Genomic DNA, 25021 nt, shown 5'->3' with positions numbered 1-25021 from the left:
TAAAGTTTCGTAGCTGCGGCCAAAACATGTTAATGCTAGCTCTATCAAATTTTGTCTTGTGATTTTGTTGATGACTAAAAACTTATCACAGATTGTTTTGTATTTTATTACTGTATCTGATCGGTAGAAAAGGTATATAATTGAATATGTACATGTTTAACTTCTTTGATAAGAACAGTTTTGTTTTAAAGATAAATGAGTGCTTTTGTAAAACATGTATGCCTAACTGCTTTAGATTAGTCCAACTAATTGTACTGCGCGACGAGATATTGTGCTATTTTCGTGTCTGGGCAATATCTCGCCTCTACGTACAACATAAAAAGTACCTTTTCTGTGGTGAAATTTGCGCCGGGATTTTGAGCGCAAGCTTTGGACCGTCTAAAATCGTATTAGAATTCATATTTTAATAAATTTGTTACGATACCTTTAAAGATTATTCATTTCTACATCAATTTCATGTTTTATTTGTGAAAATATTCCTAACATAAAGATTTTGATAGAAAAGTAAACACATGAACCATCAAAATACAGACATCGCCGCTAATGTCACGTGACAAAAACACTGTTGATTACTACACTGGTGTGTATGCGGTACTGCGTTACTGAGAAACGCCGTAACACTCTTAGTAAAATATTAAGTTTAATGTTATATTTACGCAAAAAAAAAACTATGAAAGGATGAAAATATTATTTTATTGGGGTAGATGCAAAACTTATTCGTTATTGTCAGAGCGTTCTTAGAAATATCAGAATTATCATTATCTTTTTAGAAAAGCTACTCTGTAAATGGACTCCTCACAAAATATTTTCTAGTTTATAAAAAAATTATTTCGTTCAGCTTTCCCAGTAAATATAGGACATGGGACCTATTGGTAACTTTAGATTTTTTCCCCACGATTATGATGAAAATAGGAATATGTTAATAGCAGAAACACAAGGTTTATATGTTTAAAGAGCAACGAACGGATTCCTAGTGCCTTAGCGACTACGAGAGGACGCCATTCTAAGGAATTTGACAGTCTGTTATTTATATTAATGTTGATTAACTATTAAACGATATTTTCAATGTTCAAAATATTTTTTATCAATAATAAAACGAATAAATTTCAAACGCGGTATAAAACGAATAAATGTCAAACGTGGTGCCTCGACATTATACATGTATGTGCGGAAACAACATTCCATGTGATTTTTTTATTATTATTTTCTTATCCACGCAGGTCCATAATTCTTGCTAGTTTATTCCAAAAAGCTTTCTGAAGATGATTTTCGAAAGAAAAACACACACACACGCACACACACGTAGGTATGATATTGTTTTAAAATGACCGTGGTACAGGGCAAAATACTCGGAAATTTATTTCATGAAACAGGTGTCCGCTTCATGTTTTTTGTTGTTGTTTTTTGTTTTGCAAAAGACTTTCATAATGTTGGTATACAGTAAAGATTTATTCCATACATTTCACTTTTATGGCGTCTTAGAAATTATTTACACATGGCGAAGTGCGATTTGAAGAATCAAGGCGGTTATTTTACAATGTTACATAAACAAAACGCTGCGCCACAGAGGTGTAGGGTGTGGAGCTCAAAACGATTTAAAATAAAGAAATGCATATTTGTCAATCCCAGCACATGTACTGATCATGTATATATATATAAGAATACTTAATATAAGCCGATTTGAAAAAAAAATCATATTTCAACGTCTATAATAATACACAAGATAAAAATGTTCGCCGGAAAAAAACCGCAAATCTACCGTCAAAAACACCATGTATTTTATTCCGTTTCCAAATTTTCACATAATCCTTTGGCCCACAGACACAGAAGATATAATTCTTCATGATGATGGTCAATTTTAAACTTCCACATCAATATAAACAACGCAACAGCCGAAATAAACATCGAGATTATCGCCGTTTTACTCCATTTACAAAATCTTTCGACAAATTCAAACGTGGCACCCCAACGTTGACAAATATACATTTCATTTGGATTTTAAAGGCGTTTTGAGTTACACACCCAAAGTGTCTGTGATTTCTTTGATTCTTGTCCAATCATATAAGATTTAAGGGTTATGCAACACGTTTACTCATTTTAAACAATAATATGATACAGATTGCTACTGCCCTAAGTATTAAAGTTGTTGCTTTGGAAAACGAACTTTTAAAATCGGCAAGAAAACACGGCGCCTCTTCAGTTCTTTTTTTTTCAATAATTTTTAACATTCTAGTGAATTTAGATAGAAAACCAGAAAATAGTTCCTAAATATTAAATGTCACAACTCAAAACTTAAAAAGTTGGTATATCTTGCGTTAATTCAGAGCCGGGAAAATATACCGAGGAAACTCGTGGCCGTAACACATTTAAATTCTTACCACCGTTTAAACAATTTTCATAAATGAATTATAGAAAGAAATTAAAGCATAAGATCATCGTCTTTAAAATGAATCATCAAGTATATTTATAATTATAAATTGAAAAATAAATATGTCACGGGTCGTTTTATTTATTATGTTAATTGTTCATTTTGCCGTGCGCTGTTCGTCATTTAGTCGCGGGAAAAGTATTCTTAATGTCCGCGCATGCGTCGATTAACGTTTGTCTCCGTGGCGTCTGTTATCGTCTGCTATTGTATTGTATCGGGTGGTTCCGTAATGTACGTTTATTAGCGGAAATTCACGGAAACAGCCGAAACAATTCAACTATGTCTGTTTCTCGTGCAATTTTGTGAACTGTTTTTGTATGTCCAATCGTTGTGTACGTTGTATGAAAGAGTTTTGAGAGAAAGTTTTAGATTGGTTTTTAACATTTCCTTTCTTCCAAATTCCCGCAAACTTTCCTTCTTCACTTCACTTCGTCTTTATTCTCTTACGAGTTAAGATACATTGTATACTATTCTACTTAGTACATAAATTCTTTAAGTTTATTTAAAAGAATTTTTGGGAATAACTTATTATTAAGTTATTTATTGAGACGCTGTGGTAAGATTATTTTCATTTGATTCATTTACTTGAAATAATTCTTATTTACATCGTTCAATTGTTGTATTGTTGTATTTTATGTATGTTTTAATTAACTTGTATTATAATCATGTATTTATGTTTTTAGGCTTTATCTTCGTATTATATATTAAATTGACGAACCTACGCCAGGAGTTTGTATTATTTATTCTACCCTGTGACATTGGTGGCCAGTGTGGTCTACGAGAAGCCACAGTGTCTGGACAGAGGAGGTGGCGAGTTTACGTCTATCGGTAGCGATTGAGCGAGAGAGCCAATCTACAGGTCACGAATGTGAATCCGACCACGTATTTTTGAGAGAGTGAGGTATTTTCCGACAGAGTCGTTAGGACCCCCGAGTTTTGAAGAAACCAGGAAGGATTTGTTTCAGATCATTGGAGGATCCTAATTGTGAAAGTTTGATGCATCAGGAGTTATTTTATGTGAAATCTAGCGCTAGTGTTAATTAAGTTAAAAGTGTGCACACTCGCGTCTCCAGTGTCGATTTGCATCTATACTTTATTGAGAGGAATTTCTACGACGTGAAATTATTACGGAAACCGGATGACTAACGCGGGATGAGGAAAGGAGGAACATTGTACATTTTGAATGAATATTTAGCAGGTATCTCTTGCTTTATAACGGATTAGGACTTTATTCTGTGTAATTATTGTTTAGGATTTTATTGGATGTGATATATATGTATAGAGGTTTGTGAATTTTGTTTTGTGAATATGTAAACTGAATTGTCATATATTTTCGTGAGGTATTTTTTTCTTTACTGAGTAAATAATCGATTAGGGATATATTTTTTGTCATTGAGTTTGATCTAGATAGAGTATATATTTAGTACAACACAGCGTCTTAGGTTATTTTTTGGTACTTACATTATTTTTTCTCAAAGTATAGGGTGTGTTATTTATTCATCATTTTTTTTTTCTAAAACGTTAGGGTGTGTTTAAATTATTGAGTTGTCCCAATCCTTCGGTCTGATTTATTCTTGCCCAACTATCGAGCACACTTTCTTTGCATACTGTCTTCACATACTCTTTGCACTGTACTTACCATAGATGTATGATTGAGAAGAGGAGCGTGTAAGGTAAGGGTTATATGTTCTGTGTTGTGTTGTCATTTTGTGTTTCAGCATATGTGTAAATAGTAAATTTTGAGCAGACGACGGTTGAGTATATAGTGATCCGTGAAATTAATATAACGTATCTGTATACCATTTTGTAAAATTTTGTATACAGTATTTGATAATTTATACGTGTTATTCACTATTCAGCATAGTGTTGTGTATATGTAGTAACATTTACGTACCATAACTCAGTCGTGTACTCCTGACATATTTTCGTTGTTAATAATTAACTTTTGTGTTTGGTAATAATATCATACACAATATTTATTTGTTTTTCGCGTAATTTCGTTCTTGTTATTTGGTGACCGAACACCAAATAGCTTACTCATTCGCGAATTTTACAAGGGGTGTCACAGCTGCTGCAGTTTTTTTGAAGTGGTTTGACTGTAAACGCTGGGAATTATTGTAAGTTTTTGTAAAGTTTAGGCTGAATTACACTGCATTTGAAGATAATTACATTATTGTAATTTTTCTATGGTTTATATAACTTGTTGACATATTCTTCAAGGAGTATATTCCATGGTGGTGGCCAGGTCAATGTGAATATTATTTTATTAAATTTCAGGTGCAGTAATTTTTCATTTTCAGCTATTATTGAAATTTCTTTTACAGGTTATATTTGTGTATATTGTGTTCATACTTCTAGTCATTAAACATTTTTGTTTAAAATGGCTGAGGGTGTTTCTGATAAAGGTGGCATGGGATTAGGTGAAGATGCACCTTTGTCTGATGCTCAACTTAAGCAGATTTTAGAGGCTCTAAAGAGTAATGGAGATTATGTTGTGCTAACTAAATCTGAGTATGCAGCTTTGCATAAACCAGTTAGTACAAGCACACCTACTCCTAAGCGACCATTGACTGATTTTATTAGAACTTCTCAAGCTCATGATTTTTCTATGCATCCATCACAAATTCAGGTACCGAAGTTCGAGACACCAAAGTTGCCTTATTTTTCAGGTGATCAACCTCCTATAAAGGGTGACGAGTCTTATGCTGTATGGAGATTTGAAACTAAATGTTTAATTTCAGAAAATTTACCTGAACAAGTTATTTTACAGGTTATAAGAAGGTCATTGCGTGGTACTGCAAGACGTACACTTATTTCTTTGGGTGAACATGCATCAAGTGGTGTTATTTTAGATAAACTTGATATTCTTTTTGGTGAAGTATCTACCAATGAGTCTGTAATGCAGTCTTTTTATAATGCATCTCAGAAAATTTCAGAGAATGTTACTGCTTATGGGTGTCGTCTCGAAGCTTTACTTCAAGTCGCAGTTGAAAGTGGACATGTAACAGTTGCTGCTAGAAATGATATGTTACGTTCTAAATTTTGGACAGGTTTGCGTGATGAGAAGTTGAAGATTCTTACCAGAAATAAATATGATTCAATTTCAGATTACAACACATTATTAAGAGAGGTGCGTTCTGTTGAACATGAATTGTCAGCTTCTAGCAATATTTCAGCTTCTGTTAATGCAGCCCAGCAGTCCACACCAGTTGATAAGAAAACTATTGATGATCTTACTGGTAAAATTGATTTACTCATGAATAAAATGCTCTCTTTAGAAAAACAGATACAGGAGAAGCCAAAAGAAACTGCAAGTTCCAGTAACAATTATTTCTCTAGAAATAGGTACAATTACCAGAGGCGTGATGGAAATTATCAGAGTTATAACCAACAGAGACCTAGATATGATAAGAAAGATAATTCTGATAGTAAGAGTTATGTTGGTAATAGGTCAAATAGTAACAGGTCAAACAGTACATTTAAAGGTAAAAATGACCCAAAAGAGTAGACTCCTCTGTTGTTGGGCGAACTGAGGAAGTCAATGTGGGTAAAAGCCCTAAAGTACAAGTTAGTAACTTGGTAGACAGAATGGTTGGCAAAGCCAATCAAGGCAAGGCTGTTATATGTGGTATGGAAACTGATGTACTTGTTGATAGTGGGTCTATGATTACCTTGATTTCAGAATCATTATACAATTCACTTGAACCCAAACCTGATTTGTGTGATATAACTGATTTTAATCTTGATATTGTAGGTGCTAGTGGTAATAAGTTACCATATATTGGATATATTGAGGGTGATATTTTAATACCTTCTATTTTAGATCCTGGTGTTTCTGTTCCTATTTTAGTTGTGCCGGATACAGAAAACCGCCAAGATGTACCTGGTATTATTGGTACAAATGTGTTGCGTTTATGTAACAATGATTTTAATCATGATATTTCTTCTTTAGATGCATACAGAATTGCTTTGGATGCAATGACATGTACAAACTTAACTTCTGTTAAGTCAACCAACAAATTTCCTATTGTGATACATCCTAATCAAGTTTCTACTATTTCAGGTCTTGTTAGGAATCATAATGGTATATCAACAGCTATTACAGAGGCTACTGGTAAACCACAGTTAGCTGGTTTGAATATTTGTCCTCGAGTTGTCTCCCTTGATGGTGAAGGATCTACTGCTAGAGTACCAGTCCGTGTATGCAATATTACTTGTAAACCCATCAAAATTCTACCCAATACTCATATTTGTTCTCTTTCAGAGGTGAAAGTTGTTGACTCATGGAAACCTGAAAAACAATCTTCTACTAAACCAGAAGTATCTTCTTCTTTTAAAAATTTACAGGACTTAGGTATAAAGGTACATGAGGAAAACTTGACAGAGGAGCAGTATATTAGAGCACAGCAGATTTTAGGCAATTGGGAAAATATTTTTTCTAAATCTTTTACAGATATTGGCAAAACTGACTTAGTTAAACATCACATTAAACTTACTGATGATAAACCTTTTAAACAACCTTACAGGAGAATTCCCCCATCTATGTATGAAGAAGTTCGCCAACATTTGCGGGAAATGTTAGATTGTGGTGCAATTAGAGAAAGTCAATCTCCTTATTGTAGCAATGTTGTTTTGGTCAGAAAGAAAGATAACAGTTTAAGATTTTGTATAGATTTGCGTGAACTGAACAGAAGAACCATCAAAGATGCTTATACTTTGCCTCGTGTAGATGACATGTTAGATTCTCTTGTTAATGCCAAATATTTTTCCAAACTAGATTTACGTAGCGGGTATTGGCAAGTCGAGATAGCTGAGGAAGACAAGGAGAAGACAGCTTTTAGTGTTGGAAGACTTGGTTTTTACGAATGTGAGAGAATGGCTTTTGGTCTCACCAACGCTCCAAGCACATTTCAAAGGTTAATGGAAACCTGTATGGGTGATTTAAATTTAAAAGAGTGTCTTATTTTTCTAGATGATGTTTTGATTTTTTCGCAGACTTTCGATGAACATATCAACAGAATAGAAGCTTGTTTTGAGCGTCTTCGAGAGCATGATCTTAAATTAAAACCATCAAAGTGTGAATTTTTCAGTTCAAGTGTTTCTTATTTAGGTTATGTTGTTTCCTCAGAAGGTATCCATACAGATCCTGAGAAAATTGCTCCTTTGACTACTTGGCCAGTACCACATAATGTTAAAACTTTACGTACATTTCTTGGTTTTACAGGGTATTACAGGCGTTTTTGTAAAGATTATGCTAAAATTGCTAAGCCTCTTAATGAACTTTTAGTAGGTCATCCAACCAACAAGGCATCCAAGAAGTCCAAGAAGAGTAAAACTCCCTGGGTTTGGGGTGATGAGCAACAAAAGGCTTTTGATACTATAATTCATCTTTTAACTCATTCACCTGTACTTGGTTATGCTGATTTTTCTAAACCATTTATTGTTTCTGTAGATGCTTCGACAGAAGGTCTTGGTAGTGTTTTATACCAAGAACAAGATGGCCTAGAACGTGTTATTAGCTATGCCAGCAGAGGTCTACGTGCCAGTGAGAAGAACTACCCAGCACACAAGTTGGAGTTTTTGTGTATGAAGTGGGCCATCACAGAGAAGTTTCATGACTACCTGTATGGAAACACCTTTATTGTCCGAACTGACAACAACCCACTTACATATGTCTCTTCTTCTGCCAAGTTAGATGCTACTGGTCACAGATGGTTAGCTGCTCTTGGTAACTACAACTTCAAAGCTGTTTACAAGCCAGGTAACCAGAACAGTGATGCTGATGGTTTGAGCAGGAGGCCACACCTTCAAGAAGATGAAGAAATCATGTTTACTGATGTCATCAAGGCCATGTGTACGGAAGCCAGAGCCAGAACAGATGAACATCCCCTGGCTGAGTCATATGTTCTCACGGGTAATGGTATGTTAGAGTCCGAGCCTTTTGACAGTTTTTCATCTTCGGGTATTTCTAAGATCAACTGGAAGGAAGAACAGGCCAAAGACCCCATTATTTCCAGGTTGTATGAGATTGTGAACAACAGAATACATCTCAACAAACACCAACTCAGCCATGAGCCTAAAGCAGTACAGAAGCTGTTCAGACACAGACCATCCTTTACCATCAGAGACGGCGTACTCTACAGAACATGCGAGATTGATGGACAGCAACTTTTTCAGCTGGTTTTGCCTGAGAATTTTAGAGACTGGGCCATGAAGGGACTCCATGATGATGTTGGTCACCAAGGTAGAGACAGAACCCTTTGGTTGGTGAAACAGAGATTTTTCTGGTTGGGCCTAGAGAAGGATGTCATCAGGAAGGTTCAAACTTGTCCCAACTGCCTGAGAAGGAAGTCACCAGCTAAAGCCCAAGCCCACTTGGTACCCTTTCAGAGTACACATCCTATGGAGTTGGTTTGTATAGACTATTTGTCTTTGGAGAAGTCTAAAGGTGGGTACGAGAACATTCTGGTCATCACAGATCACTTTACTCGCTACGCACAGGCCATTCCGACCCGCAACCAGACGGCACAGACTACTGCACGAGTCCTCTTCGAGAACTTCTTCTCCCATTACTCCTTTCCAGCAAGACTTCATAGTGACCAGGGTAATTACAATCTAAAAATAACTTTTCTTTACAATTTGGACCATGTCAGCATGGAAAATTGTTTAACTGATTCCGGATAGGAATCACGGCTCCAATTTAAATACTTTTCTTTAAATCAAATTTATCTAAAACTTAATCTTATAAATTTTAAGTTGACACAAAGAATTTAAGTAAGGAAGAAACAGAACTGCGCAGTGTCAACATTTCCGAAGTGTATATTGGTCAGCGTACCGGTGTCGGCGTTGTGGAATAGTTGACACGTAACGTTTCAAAAATAAATACATGGTTGAATATATTTTTTATACCGGAACAATAACTTTTCTGGAACATCGCTTGAACAACACCCAAATATCCAGGCCATTACGGCATGCTATGATTATAGTCTTTTATTACAAGGATAAATTGTACATGTACACGCAGACAAACGAAAAATGGGCGCTCGGCGTAACGAGTTTTACTTTTCTGAAAACTGTTGAGGAATTAAAAATTAACGCAAGAATTTACCATTTGAATTCAAAAAATCTTTCTTAGCGTAATGCACGTTTGGAAAACAAATTTTTCTAGGCAAGGAGTTGCTGATTTTAATACGCAGCAAGTTGTAACTAACATAATTATTCTAACATAGATAATACTACAGAGTGGTGACAATATAAATTTTAATGAAATACGGTATTTGTTTATCCTTTTGATAAACATGTTTATAAAAAAGAGGTCTAAATTAAAAGTTTCTCCGCATCATTTTAAAGATTTCAATCAAATAGAAAAAATAGTTAAAGCTTATTTCCTGGCGATTTATTTTAATGTAGCAATAAATATAATTAATAATAACAACATTAAAGAATAATAAGCACTGTTTAACAGTTTTTTCATATTTTTTTTTTGTCACGCAAAAAAATGACAACATTCACGCACGGTACCGAACAATATCGATTTTTAGCGTACATCTTACATTACTGTAGCAACATCACAATATGGCGGCGTTGGTACACAAACGAGACGGTGAAATGAAACTAACGTGGTTTACTTACTTCTAAGTTGATAGTCTAGCACTTTTTGTGCTGTTGATTCCTTAAAATTGTATTGTTGAATAGATTCTTAGTTTAAATTTTCTGCATTATTACATTAACATCGAAATCCACGTTTCACCACAGAAAGGTCTCCTTTTGGTTTTGACGTTAAAGCGAGATTCTGCCCCAGAACGAAAATATCTCAGAATCAAGCTTTGGCACGTCAATATATTTTGACTAGCTTTAGATATGTCCTAAAAACACAATTCTTTTTCACCCCTGTTAAGAATGGGTGAAAAATAATTGTGATTTTGTGCCAAATATATGAACTGCTTCACTACAGCCTCATATTTCTTTTCCACTTTCTTGAATACTTCAGGTCTTTTTCCATTTCATTGATTTAACCAATGTGTCACCTGTTGGTATACAATGGTTACACATATTTCACATGCTTCAAATATTGAATGATAAAGGCAATAGAAATATATCATATTTCATATTAAAATGCATATAAAAATGAAATATTTCTTGAAACAGACAGCTGAAAATGTTGTGTATGTCTGATTGTCTCATTGAACAGTGTTGACTGTACACAAAATATGTGTTTGATATCCTTAAACATAAATCTGAAATTTAATTCTAAGTGTGAGTCCATTCTTATTGAACTTTATACTGATACAAAGATGTTACCTATGTTCTGTTATATATATGATATACATGTATATGCTTTTCTCTCGTCGATTCGTGACTCTTATTTGGAAATATTGCACTTGCACAACAAATATCAGACATACATACAGTTCAATAAGTGCATTTGTTAAATAAATTCATTATCTAAAAGTTCAAAAACTTGGATAGAATTGTCAAATCGAGTGTCTAATAAAACTTGTGTAGTTTTCGGATGGTGTATGTCCTTGCAGAAGTATTTATACCAGACATTTATTTAGGTCACAAATCGATGAGAAGGCACAAATCGATGAGAATAAAGCATATACTGGTGCCTCATATTTCCGTGGTACTTAAATGTTAGAAGAATAAAATTTGAAAAAATATGTTAATATTGTAGCAAGGACATGTTAATTACATCATAGATTATTCCATTTAATGTTTGCATGTAAGCAATTATGTAAACAACACAGCAATTAACACCTATCTGCTGCCTAGAGAGTTAAGTTGAGTTCTCATATTCCAAGGCAAGTTCATTTTAACAGTTTCAAAAGCTAAACAGTAGTCATCATTATTTCTTAGTTCATCTATTCCTAGCCCTGTCTGAATGTAGGTTTTTTCTTTATGGCATTTATCAAATAGTTGAATACATTTATTTTATGTGACCCTCTACTCAAAAATAAAGAACTGTTTTTAAAGTGAAAAAATTAATCATTTTTCATTGAAGCCGCCAATAGTGTAACACTAACATTTATCATGTCATGACACTATGTAAGTATGTTTGTTATAATTCAAATGACATAATCATCATGTCAAATTTAATGCAACAGCCTTGCAAACCATTCATATGGAGTTCGAAAAAAGTGACATTGGTTATACGTGATAAACTGAGTTATAATTATTTTGGGCTTAAACTTAAAAGTACATTATGAGATTTTTGTAGTAATCAAGCAAAGTTTAAATGTCTTGAAAATGTTTGTAGACATCAACATTTTTATCAATTCAATGACAAATACATGACTTATTTTTTCATTACAGAGAAATTTAGTTTATTGAGGGACCAACGATGTCAAATCAGCAACCCCATCTTATTCAGGAGTCTGTAGGCACTGGTATGAAAGTTTTTGTATTTATTTCACAGGGTGAGAAAATATGCTGCCTAACTGGGACTCAAAACCTGGACCCTCAGAATACTGTACTGTGGCTCTACCGACTGAGCTATCCGGCCACTTACACATCTTCTCCCCTAAACAGTAAATTAAACTCTGATCTGTAGTCACAGCTCCAAGTTGGATGCCAAATGTCACAGAGTGAGAAAATGTGCAGCCTGACTGAGACTCGAACCTGGGGCCCTAAACAGTGAACAGTTCTGAACCGTGACATCTATTTGAAATTTTGATTTTTATAATCAAATGATTATAATAATCACAACAAAATAAAGTTGTGCTGCTGTTTGTATTCAAATATTGACGTTATGCTTTTATAAATTGTTGTTTTATAAATGTAACTGCAATTGAGTCAAATATAATGATAAAACTTGTTTTTCTTTGGTTTGGTCCATCTTAAGACACTGAGGATTGAGTTTGTTTGTGGTAAATGAAGAACGTTATGGTCAAGGTCAGTAGATGAATAGTCTACTTACATGTATGTAGTACAAAAAATACATAGGGCCATTTCCTGACATGTCAGTGGCACATGTATGCCCAGCCATACGTTGATCATATCAAGAATTATCCTAGTATGCTACAAATCTTCTTTGATATATTCTGTAAATGCTTCAATCTTTTGATGATGTGCTGATGTAAATAGAAATTGCTTTTACTTTTATATTTAAACAAATGAATGAAGAACCAATAAATAAATATAAGGAACAGTCATGCTTCTTAATTTGTGAAACTAATAAGTTAAGTATCAATTTGATGAAGCAAGTGTCTGTAAAATATATGCAGGTAGAACAGGATGACAGTTTTCACACCAGAACAAATAACATAACTAAATATGAACAGTTTATTAACTTTATTATATTTTGATTTATAAATAAAGTCTAAAAAGTACAATTTTGAATAGATCTTTGAATGTTTTTGAATGAAGACAATTCTTCAGTTATAATGTTTTATTTTCAGGTGGTTATACAAATTATGGAGCACCCCAGGGGTCAGCCCCTCCAGCAGGACAGTATGACCCCAGCAAGGGTTATCCTGGTCCCCAGGGATACCAGGGTGGGTACCAGCAGATCCCTAGTTATCAGAATCAAGCTCAGATAGTTGTTCAGCCCCAGCCACAGATTATTGTAGTAGGTGGATGTCCCTCATGCAGGGTAAGACAGTCATTTATGTATAACTTAATGAGAGTTTTCTTCACAATTAATATTTTAAAAGTCTTGTCACCAACACAAGTACAATATAATTATATGTACAAATGTATTACCAAAAGATTCTTCTAATTGCTTGACTTAAATTCTGATTGGAAAATATTAAATATTTTATTGGGTTGTAAACACAATACTTACACTTGTTCTGTACCAAACATTAATTGCATAAATTTGCTCACCAGATATACTGTTATTACTTTCAACTTAAATCATAATATCAAGATGATTTGTTTACCCATTGACTACAGGAAATAAAATAGAGTATACTATCAATTATTCTGTTTGTTTTCTTTGCAAGTTTTCTAGAGGTATTATGTTTATGCCATACTATTGTGAAATAGGTAAATTTGGTGTGGATGTTAAATACGAAAATTTCCAGACAATATCTGATAAAATACATTGTGAATGTCATCTTGAATTTTAAATGAAACAAAGTGTTTGAACAACTACAGTTTTTGACAATATGCAAGTAGTATAATTATATATTCTATAAATCAGTAACTAAATATTTGGGTTTTATTGCTAATATTTGTTACAGCTCTTGTCATTGGTCATTTTTATGCCACCGCAGCATCTGCGATGCGGTGGCATATAGCGATTCACCTGTGTGTGTGTGTGTGTGTGTTTGTTTGTGTGTGTGTGTGTTATATAGATTATATAGTGAACTTAAAAAATTCTTCTTGTGAAAAACCACTAGTCCAATTTCAACCAAACTTGGCAGGATTGATCCTTGGGTGAAGGGCTTCCAAAGTTGTTCAAAGAATTTCATTCCATGCAGAAATCTGGTTGCCATGGCAACCAAAAGGAATTATTAGAATAAATTTAAAAAAATCTTCTTATAAAGACCAGAAGGCCTAGAGCTTAGATATTTTGCATAAGGCATTGTCTGGTAGACCTCTACCAAGATTGTTCAAATTATAGCTCTGGGGTCAAAATCGGCCCCGCCCCGGGGGTCATTGATTTTCACTATATGTACATATAGTAAAAACTGAAAATACCTTCTTGTAAAGACCCAGAGCTTAGATATTTTGCATAAGGCATTTTCTTGTAGACCCTTACCAAGATTGTTCAAATTATAGCCCTGGGGTCAAAATCGGCTCCGCCCGGGGGGTCTTGAATTTCACTATATGCACATATAGTAAAAACTTAAAATACCTTCTTGTGAAGACCCAAAAGGCCTAGAGCTTAGATATTTTACATAAGGCATTGTGTAGTGAACCTCTAGCAAGATTGTTCAAATTATAGCCTTGGGGTCAAAATCGGCCCCGCCCCTGGGGTCATTGGTTTTCTTTATATGTATATTGTAAAAACTTACAGTAAAAACTTTAAAAACATTTCTTCTAGCAATTGACAAATGCTAGAGGTTAGATATTTTGCGTGAAATATTGTGTAGTGAACCTCTAGCAAGATTGTTCAAATTATAGCCCTGGGGTCAAAATTACCCCTGCCAGGGGGGTCAATGATTTCCAATATATACATATAGTAAAAAAGAATAAAAATCTTCTTGTCTGAAGGTACAAGGCTTAGAGCTTTAATATTTATTAAATGATATCATCTATAGGTACTCTACCAAAGTTGTTCAAATTTTGCCTCTAGTGTCAAAATTAGCCCCGCCCCGGGGGCCATAGGATTTCCTTATATGTGTATAGTAAAAACTTAAAAAATCATCTTCTCTAAATTTACAAAGGCGAGAGTTCAGATATTTTGCATGAAACATTGTATAGTGAACCTCTAGCAAGATTGTACAAATTATAGTCCTGGTGTCAAAATTGGCCCCACCCCCAGGGGTCATTGATTTTCACTATGTACATATAGTGAAAAATCAAAAAAACTTCTTGTCTGAAGGTACAAGGCTTAGAGCTTTGATATTTGGTATATAATATCATCTATGGGTCCTCTACTAATGTTGTTTTAATTATGCCCCTAGTGAAAAAATTGCCCTGCCCTAGAGGCGATATTTTTCCTTATATGTATAAAGTAAAAACTTTAAAAAAAATCTTCTTCTCTGAATTGACAAAGGCTAGAGGTTAAATTTATGGCATGAGACTTTGGGAAGTGAACCTCTACTAACATTCTTCAAATTATATCCCTGGGGTCAAAATTGGGTCCACCCCGGGTTCATTGATTTTCATTATGTACATATAGTAAAAAAAATAAATAAATAAAAACTATTTTTGTCTAAAGGTACAAGGCATAGAGCTTTGATGTTTGCTATATAATATCAACTGTAGGTCCTCTACCAAAGTTTTCAAATATTTCCCTGGTGTCAAAAATTGGCCCCTGCCTGGGCGCAGTGATTTTCATTAAGTACACATTATTAAAACAGAAAAATAAAACAAATGTTTTTCTGAATGGGGAGAAAGCTACAGCTTAGATATTTGACTTGAAATGTTGTTTGGTGGAACTGTATCAAGATTGTTTTGAATTGAACCCTTAGCTCAAAATTTTGCCTTGCCCAAGGGGACAGTGACCTACTTTTCTTGTCCTTTGATGAACAGCAATGAAATTTTTGACCATGTGCAAAGTTTTTAGTTGTAAAATTGAACTTTTATATCAAGTGACCTAGATTTTGATTATGTGACCTACTTTCTTGTCCTTTGATGTACAGCTATGAAATTTGAACCATGTGCACAGATTAAGATGTTAAAGAGAACTTTGATATCAGCTGACCTAGATTTTGACAAAAGTGTCTTTCTGTGTTGTCCTTTGATGTAGTCATGAAATTAGGCTGTCGTCTGCTTATCTTTCTGCAAGGGAATGCTAGCAGTTTATAGTAATATAATCATCCAGACAATAATATACGAGGTTAATAAAAGACCCGTTCTTCAACAGTATTTGTTCCTACACTTCTATTTAGTGTTGTATTAATGCGGTGGCATAGCATTTTCTAAAATGCAATCTTGTTTTATTTGCAGATTGGTGTTTTGGAAGATGACTTTACATGCCTTGGTGTTTGTTGTGCAATTTTGTTCTTTCCAATTGGAATTTTGTGTTGTTTAGCAATGAAGGAAAGGCGCTGTCCAAATTGTGGAGCAGTTTTTGGATAAGAATCACATTCTCAAGTACTTGTGGAAAATTATGCAGTAAAGCAAACTGTTTAGAGTTATACTTGTACAGGTTGCAATTTGAAATAAAAAATCAAATTTTATTTTGTTATACAGACATTTGTCAGATTGTATGTTCAGCATTAGAGATTAATATTCAGGGAATGTCCATTGCATAAATAAATTTTGATTGGTATATACTTTATGCAAATACAATCTTCTTTATTAACTTGTGAAAAAGTTTCTTATAATGCTGAATAAACTTAACAATTTCTTTCAAATTCTGAAGCTTATCTCTAATGTAAAATCATTTTTGTTAAATGTAGAACACTTATAATAACTCAAAAGATATCATGGCAAAAGAAAAAAGATATGTATGCATCATTGTGTGTGTCTTTTAATTATTTTTGTTCATTATTGTGTTCTGGCTTTGATAATGGTATCAAATAAATAGTGAAGTGTCAGTAAACATTCATGCTTTTATTGATTGAATGCAAACAAATGTGTATTTTCTCAAACTTCTCTTATTTTAATTTCTTGAAATGATATCACATAATAAGAATTTCAACTTGAAATACAGTATTAATGGTTTTAAAGAACAAACATACATGTTTGTATTTTGACAAGAATATACAATAAAATGGTTAACTTATTTACGTTTTTCAATTGGTAGGACCACCCAGCTTAACAATACTGTCTGTATTCATAAATATACCTAATGATTACAAAAAAGAAGTTTTCCTTTCATGCAAAATCAAGCATTGTTTATTGTTATAATTTGTATATCTATTGGACTTTGTCAGAAATTCATACTATATTTCAAACACTAAAAATTTCCTATAAATATGTGTTGTTTTTTTCTCAAGATATACCTTATAAACTTATATATTATATATCTTTGATTACTTAAATGTGGACAGTGCAACTATAATATAAAATGAATTCAAGTGACTGTATAAATGATATATCAGATGTATGAAAAAATGTTTATTTTGTTGTATATCCATGTATACTGGTAGATATAGATGTTTGTTACATACTTAATTGATAATTTAAATTTAATATTATAACTGACTTACTTTAATATTACAGTAATTGTGTGTAAACATATATATTATATGAATGCATGGTAACACTTTCAGATAACTGATATTGAATCTCCCGTTTAATCATATAAAAAATACATTTATGTATTACTTGTTAATCTGTAATATTGTAGATTTATGTTGCTTCTATTGTTTATACAAAAACAAATTATGTACACATTCAATTTTGTAGTTTTTAGCCAGTAGTAGAATCTTGTTTGAATATATATGGATTCAACACACAGTATGATATTTCAATAAGAGCGGTTGTTACTTTCTGTAAAGATTTTATTTTGCGAGTTAACATTGTAAATATGTGACTCAGTTTCTGTTCTTACAACTATATCAAATTGTGAAGAAAGAGATGTTACACACAAAAAATAATATACATGTATATACAAATGATGTTTTCTGACATAATTTAATATTTCTACATTTTATAGGTTAAAATTTTTTGCTCATAATTTAGCTAACATAATTGCATCCAAGACCTTTCATTATCAATGCTATTTGATTAATATTTTGCTTTCAATCATAATTGAATGTCACTTTCCAAGACCCATACCTCTGGCATTGACTATGACTGAATAATGAACCTTTGTGAACTTTACTTTGAAAATGTCTGGTTTTGCATATAAATTCAATCTTCAAATCTCTGTAGATATCAAGCATATAACTGTGATTATAATTGAAGGCCAGTTACCAAGTCATGAATATGTTATATTGTTTTATTGAAATCTTCCTCTGTGAATTCCTACATTATCTTGGCTCTTGTTTTACTATCAAGCCCTACGAATAGTGAAATGTATTGTCTTACTGATAGCTCTTATTTTGTTATCTAACATTTGTTTTGATTTATTAATTCATTTACTTAATTAAATAAGCTGCTTATAAATCACTTACAACAGATAAGTTTCTGGTTTATAAACAACCAGGAAGATACGAATCTTACAATAATGAGATGTAATTTTTTGATGTTTAACATCCTGTATGTTGCAATTAAGGATTAAAAACACTTAAGTGACATTTTATTTATGTATATAATAATTCTTCTAAAACAATCCAAACATCCAAGAATATGTTAAATATGTGCTGCAATTGTTTATTTGCATTAAAAATAATCATTAGAATGTCTGCATTCATTTCTTAGTGAAAAATTTGACTTAGACTTTAAAGAAAATAACTTTCTAATTACCTCCCTTTATTTACACGAATTGTTAATAAAGTAATATCTTTACAAATAATGCTTTTTGGAACTTACAATATTTTTAAATCTTCATTTGAGCGTCATATTTATTATATAAAACCATAGAAAAAATAGAGTTACAGGATCTTTAAACATTGGATGAGAACATGAGATAGTTTAATTTTTTATGATCTGTGATATGTGTGTTGTAATATAGATGTAACATTTGACATCTTATAAACTTAACTAATATAGAATAATGTGTATATAATGGTGTATCTGTAAAACAAGGTAGTTTTACACACATGTTTTGAAGTTTATCTGTTGTTTTATTCTACATGCAGTATTGAATAAATGCTGATGTGTATATGAAGTTATAAAGCATGTCTTAATTGTTTTTTGTATATTTCTATGGCCTAATCATTTTTTACCTCACCTTAAATCATATCCTTGGGGTAAAAATTAGCCCTGTCCTGGGGAAGACTTAGTTTATAAAGACTTAATAAAAGGGAAATAAATCTAAATCTATGTATGTAATTGTAAAGTACTGCAATAACTAGAGCTTAGATCTATATTTACCATGTGTTTGTGTCTTGTGGGTCTCCACAAAAATGATTTAAATAAACTTTTTTGTGGTCACTAAAGTTATTAGTCCTCTACTGGTTTAACACAAATGGTGTTTTAACGGTTGGCATTAGACAGGGTTGGCATTAGTCTAGAAAATGATGTTTCTTACACTATAGAGGAAAAAGAACAAATTGTCCGTTCAAAAAACAAGCATGCCTCTCAAGGCCATATTCCTATGTCTAGAGCTTTGGGCCTTGTATTGCTGTAAAGAAGAATCTCTCAATACAATTTCCAATCTTGAAAGGAAACACACAAATAGTGTTCGATTGGTAGGCCTTTTAAGATTTTTTTCCCCACTTAACAAAAAATGACCATGCCATGCGGAAATCTAGAGGTCATATTCCATGGACTAGACCTTTGTGTCTTATCTTACTGTAAATAAGAACCTCATTTCCAATCCTCAACGGAATTAAATAGTGTTGGGTCGGTAGTCCAGAATATGATGTTTTATTTACGATATTTTTTTCACTTAATATGAAGAAAGAACAAATCGCTGGTAAAAAAACGACAATGCCAAGCGGATATCTCTGGGTCATATTCCTTGGCTAAGAGCTTTGTGCAGAAGAATCTCCTAGATCTCGGAATATTTTGGGGGTTTTTTTTACGAATTGTTTTTCACCTTATAATATAAGGAAAGAACAAATCGCCGGTCAAAAAAGTGACAGTACCACAAGGAAATCTCGAGGCCTTATTCCTTGGACTAGAGATTCGTGCAATAAAGAAGAACCTAAAAAATAATATGATTTTTAATCCGCAACGGAATCACATAAATGCTGTTTTAACGATTGACATCAGAAAATGGTCATTTTTACGAACATTTATACACTTTATATACAGGAAGAATAAGTCACGGATTGAGAAAAAAAAATTTGGGGGTTAGAGCTTTGTGCCCTATATTGCTGTAAAGAAGAACCTCGATGCGTATGCAGTTGCAAAATCTGCATCGAAATCGTAAAAATGTTGGTTTAACATTTGGCTCCAAATAATGGTGTTTTTTACGGACATGTATACAGTTAATATATCTATAAAAAAAATCGCAACTTTACCGGTACCTCGCAGTTCAATTTTTCTTTGGCCATAGATATTGGTGTAAAAAAGACTTTCCAATGTCATAAAATCGATTGTCGACTATTCGCAGAATAGACTATTCGCAGAATAATGCAGTCGTTGGCGTCCCTGTTGTTAAGTTTTTGCCTGTGAGCAAGTATCTCCATAACTACTGAAGAGAATGAATTGAAACTTCACACACTTGTTCTCTGTGATTATCTAACATGATTGGCACAAGCCCCATACTACATGATTGGCACAAGCCCCATAACATTGTTTTGCTTTTTTTGCATAATTATGCCCCTTTTTCGACTTAAAAATTATTGGATAAGTTTTTGCGTGTAAGCTGGTATCTCCATTACTACTGAAGGGAATGGATTGAAACTTCACACACGTATTCTCTGATTATCTAACATGATTTGCACAAGTCCCATAACTCTGATTTGCTTTTTTGCATAATTATGCCCCTTTTTCTACTTTCTTGGTTAAGTTTTTGCGTGTAAGCTGGTATCTCCATAACTACTGAAGAGAATGAATTGAAGCTTCACACACTTGTTCTCTGTGATTATCTAACATGATTGGCACAAGCCCCATAACTATGGTTTGCTTTTTTGCATAATTATGCCCATTTTTTCGACTTAGAAATCCTTGGTTAAGTTTTTGCGTGTAAGCTGGTATCTCCATAACTACTGAAGGGAATGGATTGAAACTTCATACACTTGTTCTCTGTGATTATCTTACATGATTTGCACAAGTCCTATAACTCTTGATTTGTTTTTTTTTTCATAATTATGCCCCCTTTTCGGCTTAGAAATTCTTGGTAAAGGTTTTGCTTGTAAGCTGATATCTCCATAACTACTGAAGGGTTTGTGTCTTTTTTGGGAAATTTTATGCATTCATTATAACAAAGCAGTGATTTACTCGATAAAACATCTTAATAACAAGCCTTTGTACCTTTTCGGATATTTTTTTTTCCATTAATATAGGTAAGCATTATTATACTCAATGAAACACCTTTGTGACAACTTTTTCTAATAGTCGAGTGTTACTGTCTTCCGACAGTTCTTGTTTAAGTATGTAGCGTTCATTTTAATATGACTTATCGTACATGGCACAAATCGCCGGTCCAAAGAACGACCATGCCACGCAATATTCCCCGGCCTAGACCTTTGTGTCTTATATTGCTGAAAAGAAGAAATTGCAAACTAATACAATTTCTAATCCACAATTGAATCACACAAATGGTTTTTAACGGTTGACATAAGAAAATGGTGATTCTTACCAAATAGTGTACACTTTATATAGAAAAAGAACAAATCGCCGGCCCAAAAAAATGACCAAGCCAATGCGGAAATCTCTTAGCCATTTGCTTTTGTGCTTTATATTACTGTAAAGAAAAACCGCCAAACTAATATAATACAATTTTCAATCTGGAACAGTATCACAAAAACAGAGTTTGATCTGCTGGCCTCTGAATATTGTGTTATTTACGATTTTTTTCACTTAATATTAAGAAAGATCAATCTCGCATCCGGACCAAGCCACGCGGAAAGTAGGCCCTATTCCTTGGCCTAGCGTTTTGTGGTTTATATTACTGTAAAAAAGAATCTCCTAACTAATACAATTTCCAATCTGGAACGAAATCACACAAGTAGTGATTGATCGGTAGGCCTCTAGATATGTTATTTACGATTTTTTTCTCACTAGTCTTGATATTAAGAAAGAATAATTTCCAGTCCTCAACGGAACCACGCAAAGGGAGTTTGAACGGTTGTCATTAGAAAATGGTGTTTTTTTTTAAACAAAAAATGTTCTCTTTAAACAGAAAAGGAAGAAATCGCCTGTCAAAAAAAAAACCCACACGCACACGCACACACACACAAAGAACATGCTACGGCCTAGAACTTTGTGCCTTACATTACTGTAAAGAAGAACGTTCAAACTAATAAAATTTTCAATCCTCAACGGAATCACAAAATAGTGTTGGGTCGGTTGTCCTCATCATTTGCTTTTTTTTTCTACGATTGTTTTTTACTCAATTTCAAGAAAGAATAAATCCAGTCCAAAAAAAGAACCACGCCACGCGGCAATCTCCAGACCATATTTAATACATTGGCTTAGCGCTTGTGCCTTATATTACTGTAAAGAACCTCGATTATGCCACGTGATAACACAAAAAGCACTCACAATATTTTTTTATCCTGTCACTTGTATCAATTTCGGCCCGATAACAAGGTGCCGTATATTTTTACTGATCTACGGCACTTGATCACGTGGTATGCATGTTGCCGGACCTCTTTTCAAGAAAAATATAAAAACTGTCGTTAAATCTTCTGTGTGTAGAATAACGAATTTTGGAAACGTTGGTAAAACTTTGTTTGTTTATTTTATTTCACTCTATAATTTTTCAAGCGAAATAAAAATTATTAAAAGTGAAATAAATGTAAAACTTAACTCGTTTGCGACATTAAAATAGCGTACTCGATTTGATTGTTTTGCACGTGCTGTTTGGCGCTACATTGTGACGTCACGTAAACAATACTTTAAACGTCTATACAGCGTTAACGACTGAATAAAAGATATTGGTGTTCGAATTCATTTTCTTAGTTAGACCATTTTCTTTCATTCCAGATAGTTTTCACAACAAAATTCGACAAAAAATTGTTTTTATTTATCACATTTTTCAAACAAAATGGCGCCCTCAATGTAAAAATACACGGGGAGATAATAAGAACGGCGAGTGCATTGTTGTAGAATAAAGCACGCATCGGGCCTTCTTTGTTTATATAGAAACATTTCCGATAGTATGATTAAAGGTAGTTTGCCTAATAAAATTCTTTAAATAAAACGGTGACAGGATAAATAGAATAATAGATTGGTGCCGTGGATGGAGAAAGTTTATCTGGCTCTGCTCCGGAATTTATTGGGTTCGCCTTCGGCTCACCCAATAAATTCCTCCGCCTCGCCAGATAAACTTTCTCCATCCACGGCACCAACCTATTATTCTCTATATACGAGGGGTGTCCCAGAATTACGTGGACTTTTGCTATAACTTTTTTATTTTTTAATGCATTTTTTAGCAAATTTGTACACAATACCTTTAACATATCCTTAATGAATATGTCCATCATTTTTAAATTTCTAACATTGCTTTTCTATATTTTACGTTGCTATAGTAACGCAGTATGTGCAGGGCGGGGCAGTCCAATATTTTGTATTAATAAGTTGTCTTTACTTTCGTATATCTTGCGTATTTATACGTAAAAAATGGCGCGACGTCGTAAGCATATGCAGTGACGTCATATGAACGTTCGTTTAAAATTTCGAGACGGCCCGGAGGACATTGAAGAGGACAAGGGTCGTGGGAGAAAGTCAACGTTGACTGCGGCGTCAATTAAGGAAGTCATGGACGTCATAGATTGGGACAGGCGTTACACTGTGCGGGACGTGTTATTATTATTATTATTTGCGGATTAAGTATATGTACAATATCGCTTACTTAGTAGATCTAGATAAATTGTCTATTTGTCAGGTGTTACGGCGATGTTTTGTGCGTTCCTTGCGTCGGAAGCGGCCGAACCTTGGATCAGGTGTTGCTGCACCAGGATAACGCGCCAAGCCATAACGCAGCATTCACCAGGCTGGAGATCAGTCTTCTGGATTTTCAGATTCTGGAGCACGCACCCTACTCGCCGGATATGGCGCCGATGGACTTCCGGGTATTTCCAACTGTGAAGTCGGCACTTAAGGGACGGAAGTTCGATTCCTTCCAGGAACTCTCGTTCGCAACGCAGAAAGTGGTGGCTGATTTCGACCAGGAGTGGTACAGGGCGGTGTACGACCAGTGGATATATCGACGCCATAGGTGTATTGAGTAAGGCGGCGACTATGTTGAGAAAAACTGACATTCGACGCCACGCATTTATTAACGGCTGTGACTAAAAAAAGGATTGGAGCACCACACTAAATACCGTATTCCGGTATATACCGGACAAGGCGCTTGAATGATAAAATGCTAAAATCTCGCCTTTTTACCCAACGGAATGAACTTAAACAGGTCTAAATTATCTTTTCACACCGAATTAAGTACGATAATGAAGGAAAAATATAAAAATCGGCGAAAAAAACGATATTTGTCTATTTTGTGATCATGATTTCTGCAAGCGTCCAGAGGTACTGCTCCAATCCTGTATTGAGCTAAATCCTTTATTAACAACTAGCGACGCCACCGGAATGACGTTGTAACGTCGGAATGGACTGCCCCGCACCCGCTACCCCTCGTCTCATTACCCTGCCCACAGACACTGATCCAGTTGCCGAACAACTTTGAAATTTTTTGTACTAATGCAATAAAGTTGCATTTTGTTCATGTTAATTTTGTTTGTTTTTATTTTCAGTAGTTTTTGAGTTACAGCAAAAGTCCACGTAATTCTGGGACACCCCTCGTATAGATGGCAGGCTAGAGATTATGCATGTTTTTTGGGTTTTTTTTTGTCTTCGTTATTAAAAATTTGGTTGTGATGGCAATAATTAAATAAACTTAAAATTTGGCAAATTCAGCATTGTAAATCCCGCGATAACGCAAAAAAAATATTGAAAAATATATTTTTTATGAAACTATTTATAGGTAGATGACAGTCTGGAGATTAACTAGCATCTTTTTATTTCTAAACAGCTGTCCTACTCACCAAGCGTCGGCGACCGCGTTCAGATTTCTGTTAAAAACATTCTCATTATAACTTCTTTATTAAAGTTCAAATATATGTTTCTGATTATCAAACACATCATATGTGACAAGGTTCACAACTCTAGCACAAACATTTTCAGAATTACCCCCTTTAACTTATAGGTTTTTTTCTATAAATAATAACTTCTTTATTTCTCAATGTATCTACTTCAAGCTACAAATGTGTTTCTTACCATCACAAACATCACATGTTTTGAGGTTCATAATTC

The 25021-nt window shown here is 33.8% G+C and overlaps 1 protein-coding gene across 1 annotated transcript; it reads left to right on the top strand.

Moving 5' to 3' along the window:
• The first annotated feature begins 14 nt into the window (after positions 1-14).
• On the top strand, positions 15-18772 carry LOC132713838 (membrane protein BRI3-like). Its single transcript, XM_060696517.1, has 4 exons — positions 15-132; positions 11744-11817; positions 12829-13022; positions 15992-18772. Exons 2-4 carry the CDS (start codon positions 11772-11774, stop codon positions 16121-16123), a joined length of 372 nt encoding a protein of 123 aa, XP_060552500.1. The 5' UTR covers positions 15-132; positions 11744-11771; the 3' UTR covers positions 16124-18772.
• The last annotated feature ends 6249 nt before the right edge of the window (positions 18773-25021 follow it).

The sequence above is a fragment of the Ruditapes philippinarum genome, unplaced genomic scaffold, assembly GCF_026571515.1.
Source record: "Ruditapes philippinarum isolate M1 unplaced genomic scaffold, ASM2657151v2 ctg587_1_1_1_1, whole genome shotgun sequence".
NCBI classification, from domain to species: Eukaryota; Metazoa; Mollusca; class Bivalvia; order Venerida; family Veneridae; genus Ruditapes; species Ruditapes philippinarum.
This window is presented reverse-complemented; position numbering and strand designations above follow the sequence as displayed.

What these genes read in the sequence shown, in the direction of transcription:
- LOC132713838 (XM_060696517.1), top strand. Translation starts at nt 11,772, where the DNA reads ATGTCAAATCAGCAACCCCATCTTATTCAGGAGTCTGTAGGCACTG. An exon ending in TCAGGAGTCTGTAGGCACTG is followed by an intron (nt 11,818 to 12,828) that starts GTATGAAAGTTT and finishes TTTTATTTTCAG; the next exon opens with GTGGTTATACAAATTATGGA. An exon ending in GTGGATGTCCCTCATGCAGG is followed by an intron (nt 13,023 to 15,991) that starts GTAAGACAGTCA and finishes TTTTATTTGCAG; the next exon opens with ATTGGTGTTTTGGAAGATGA.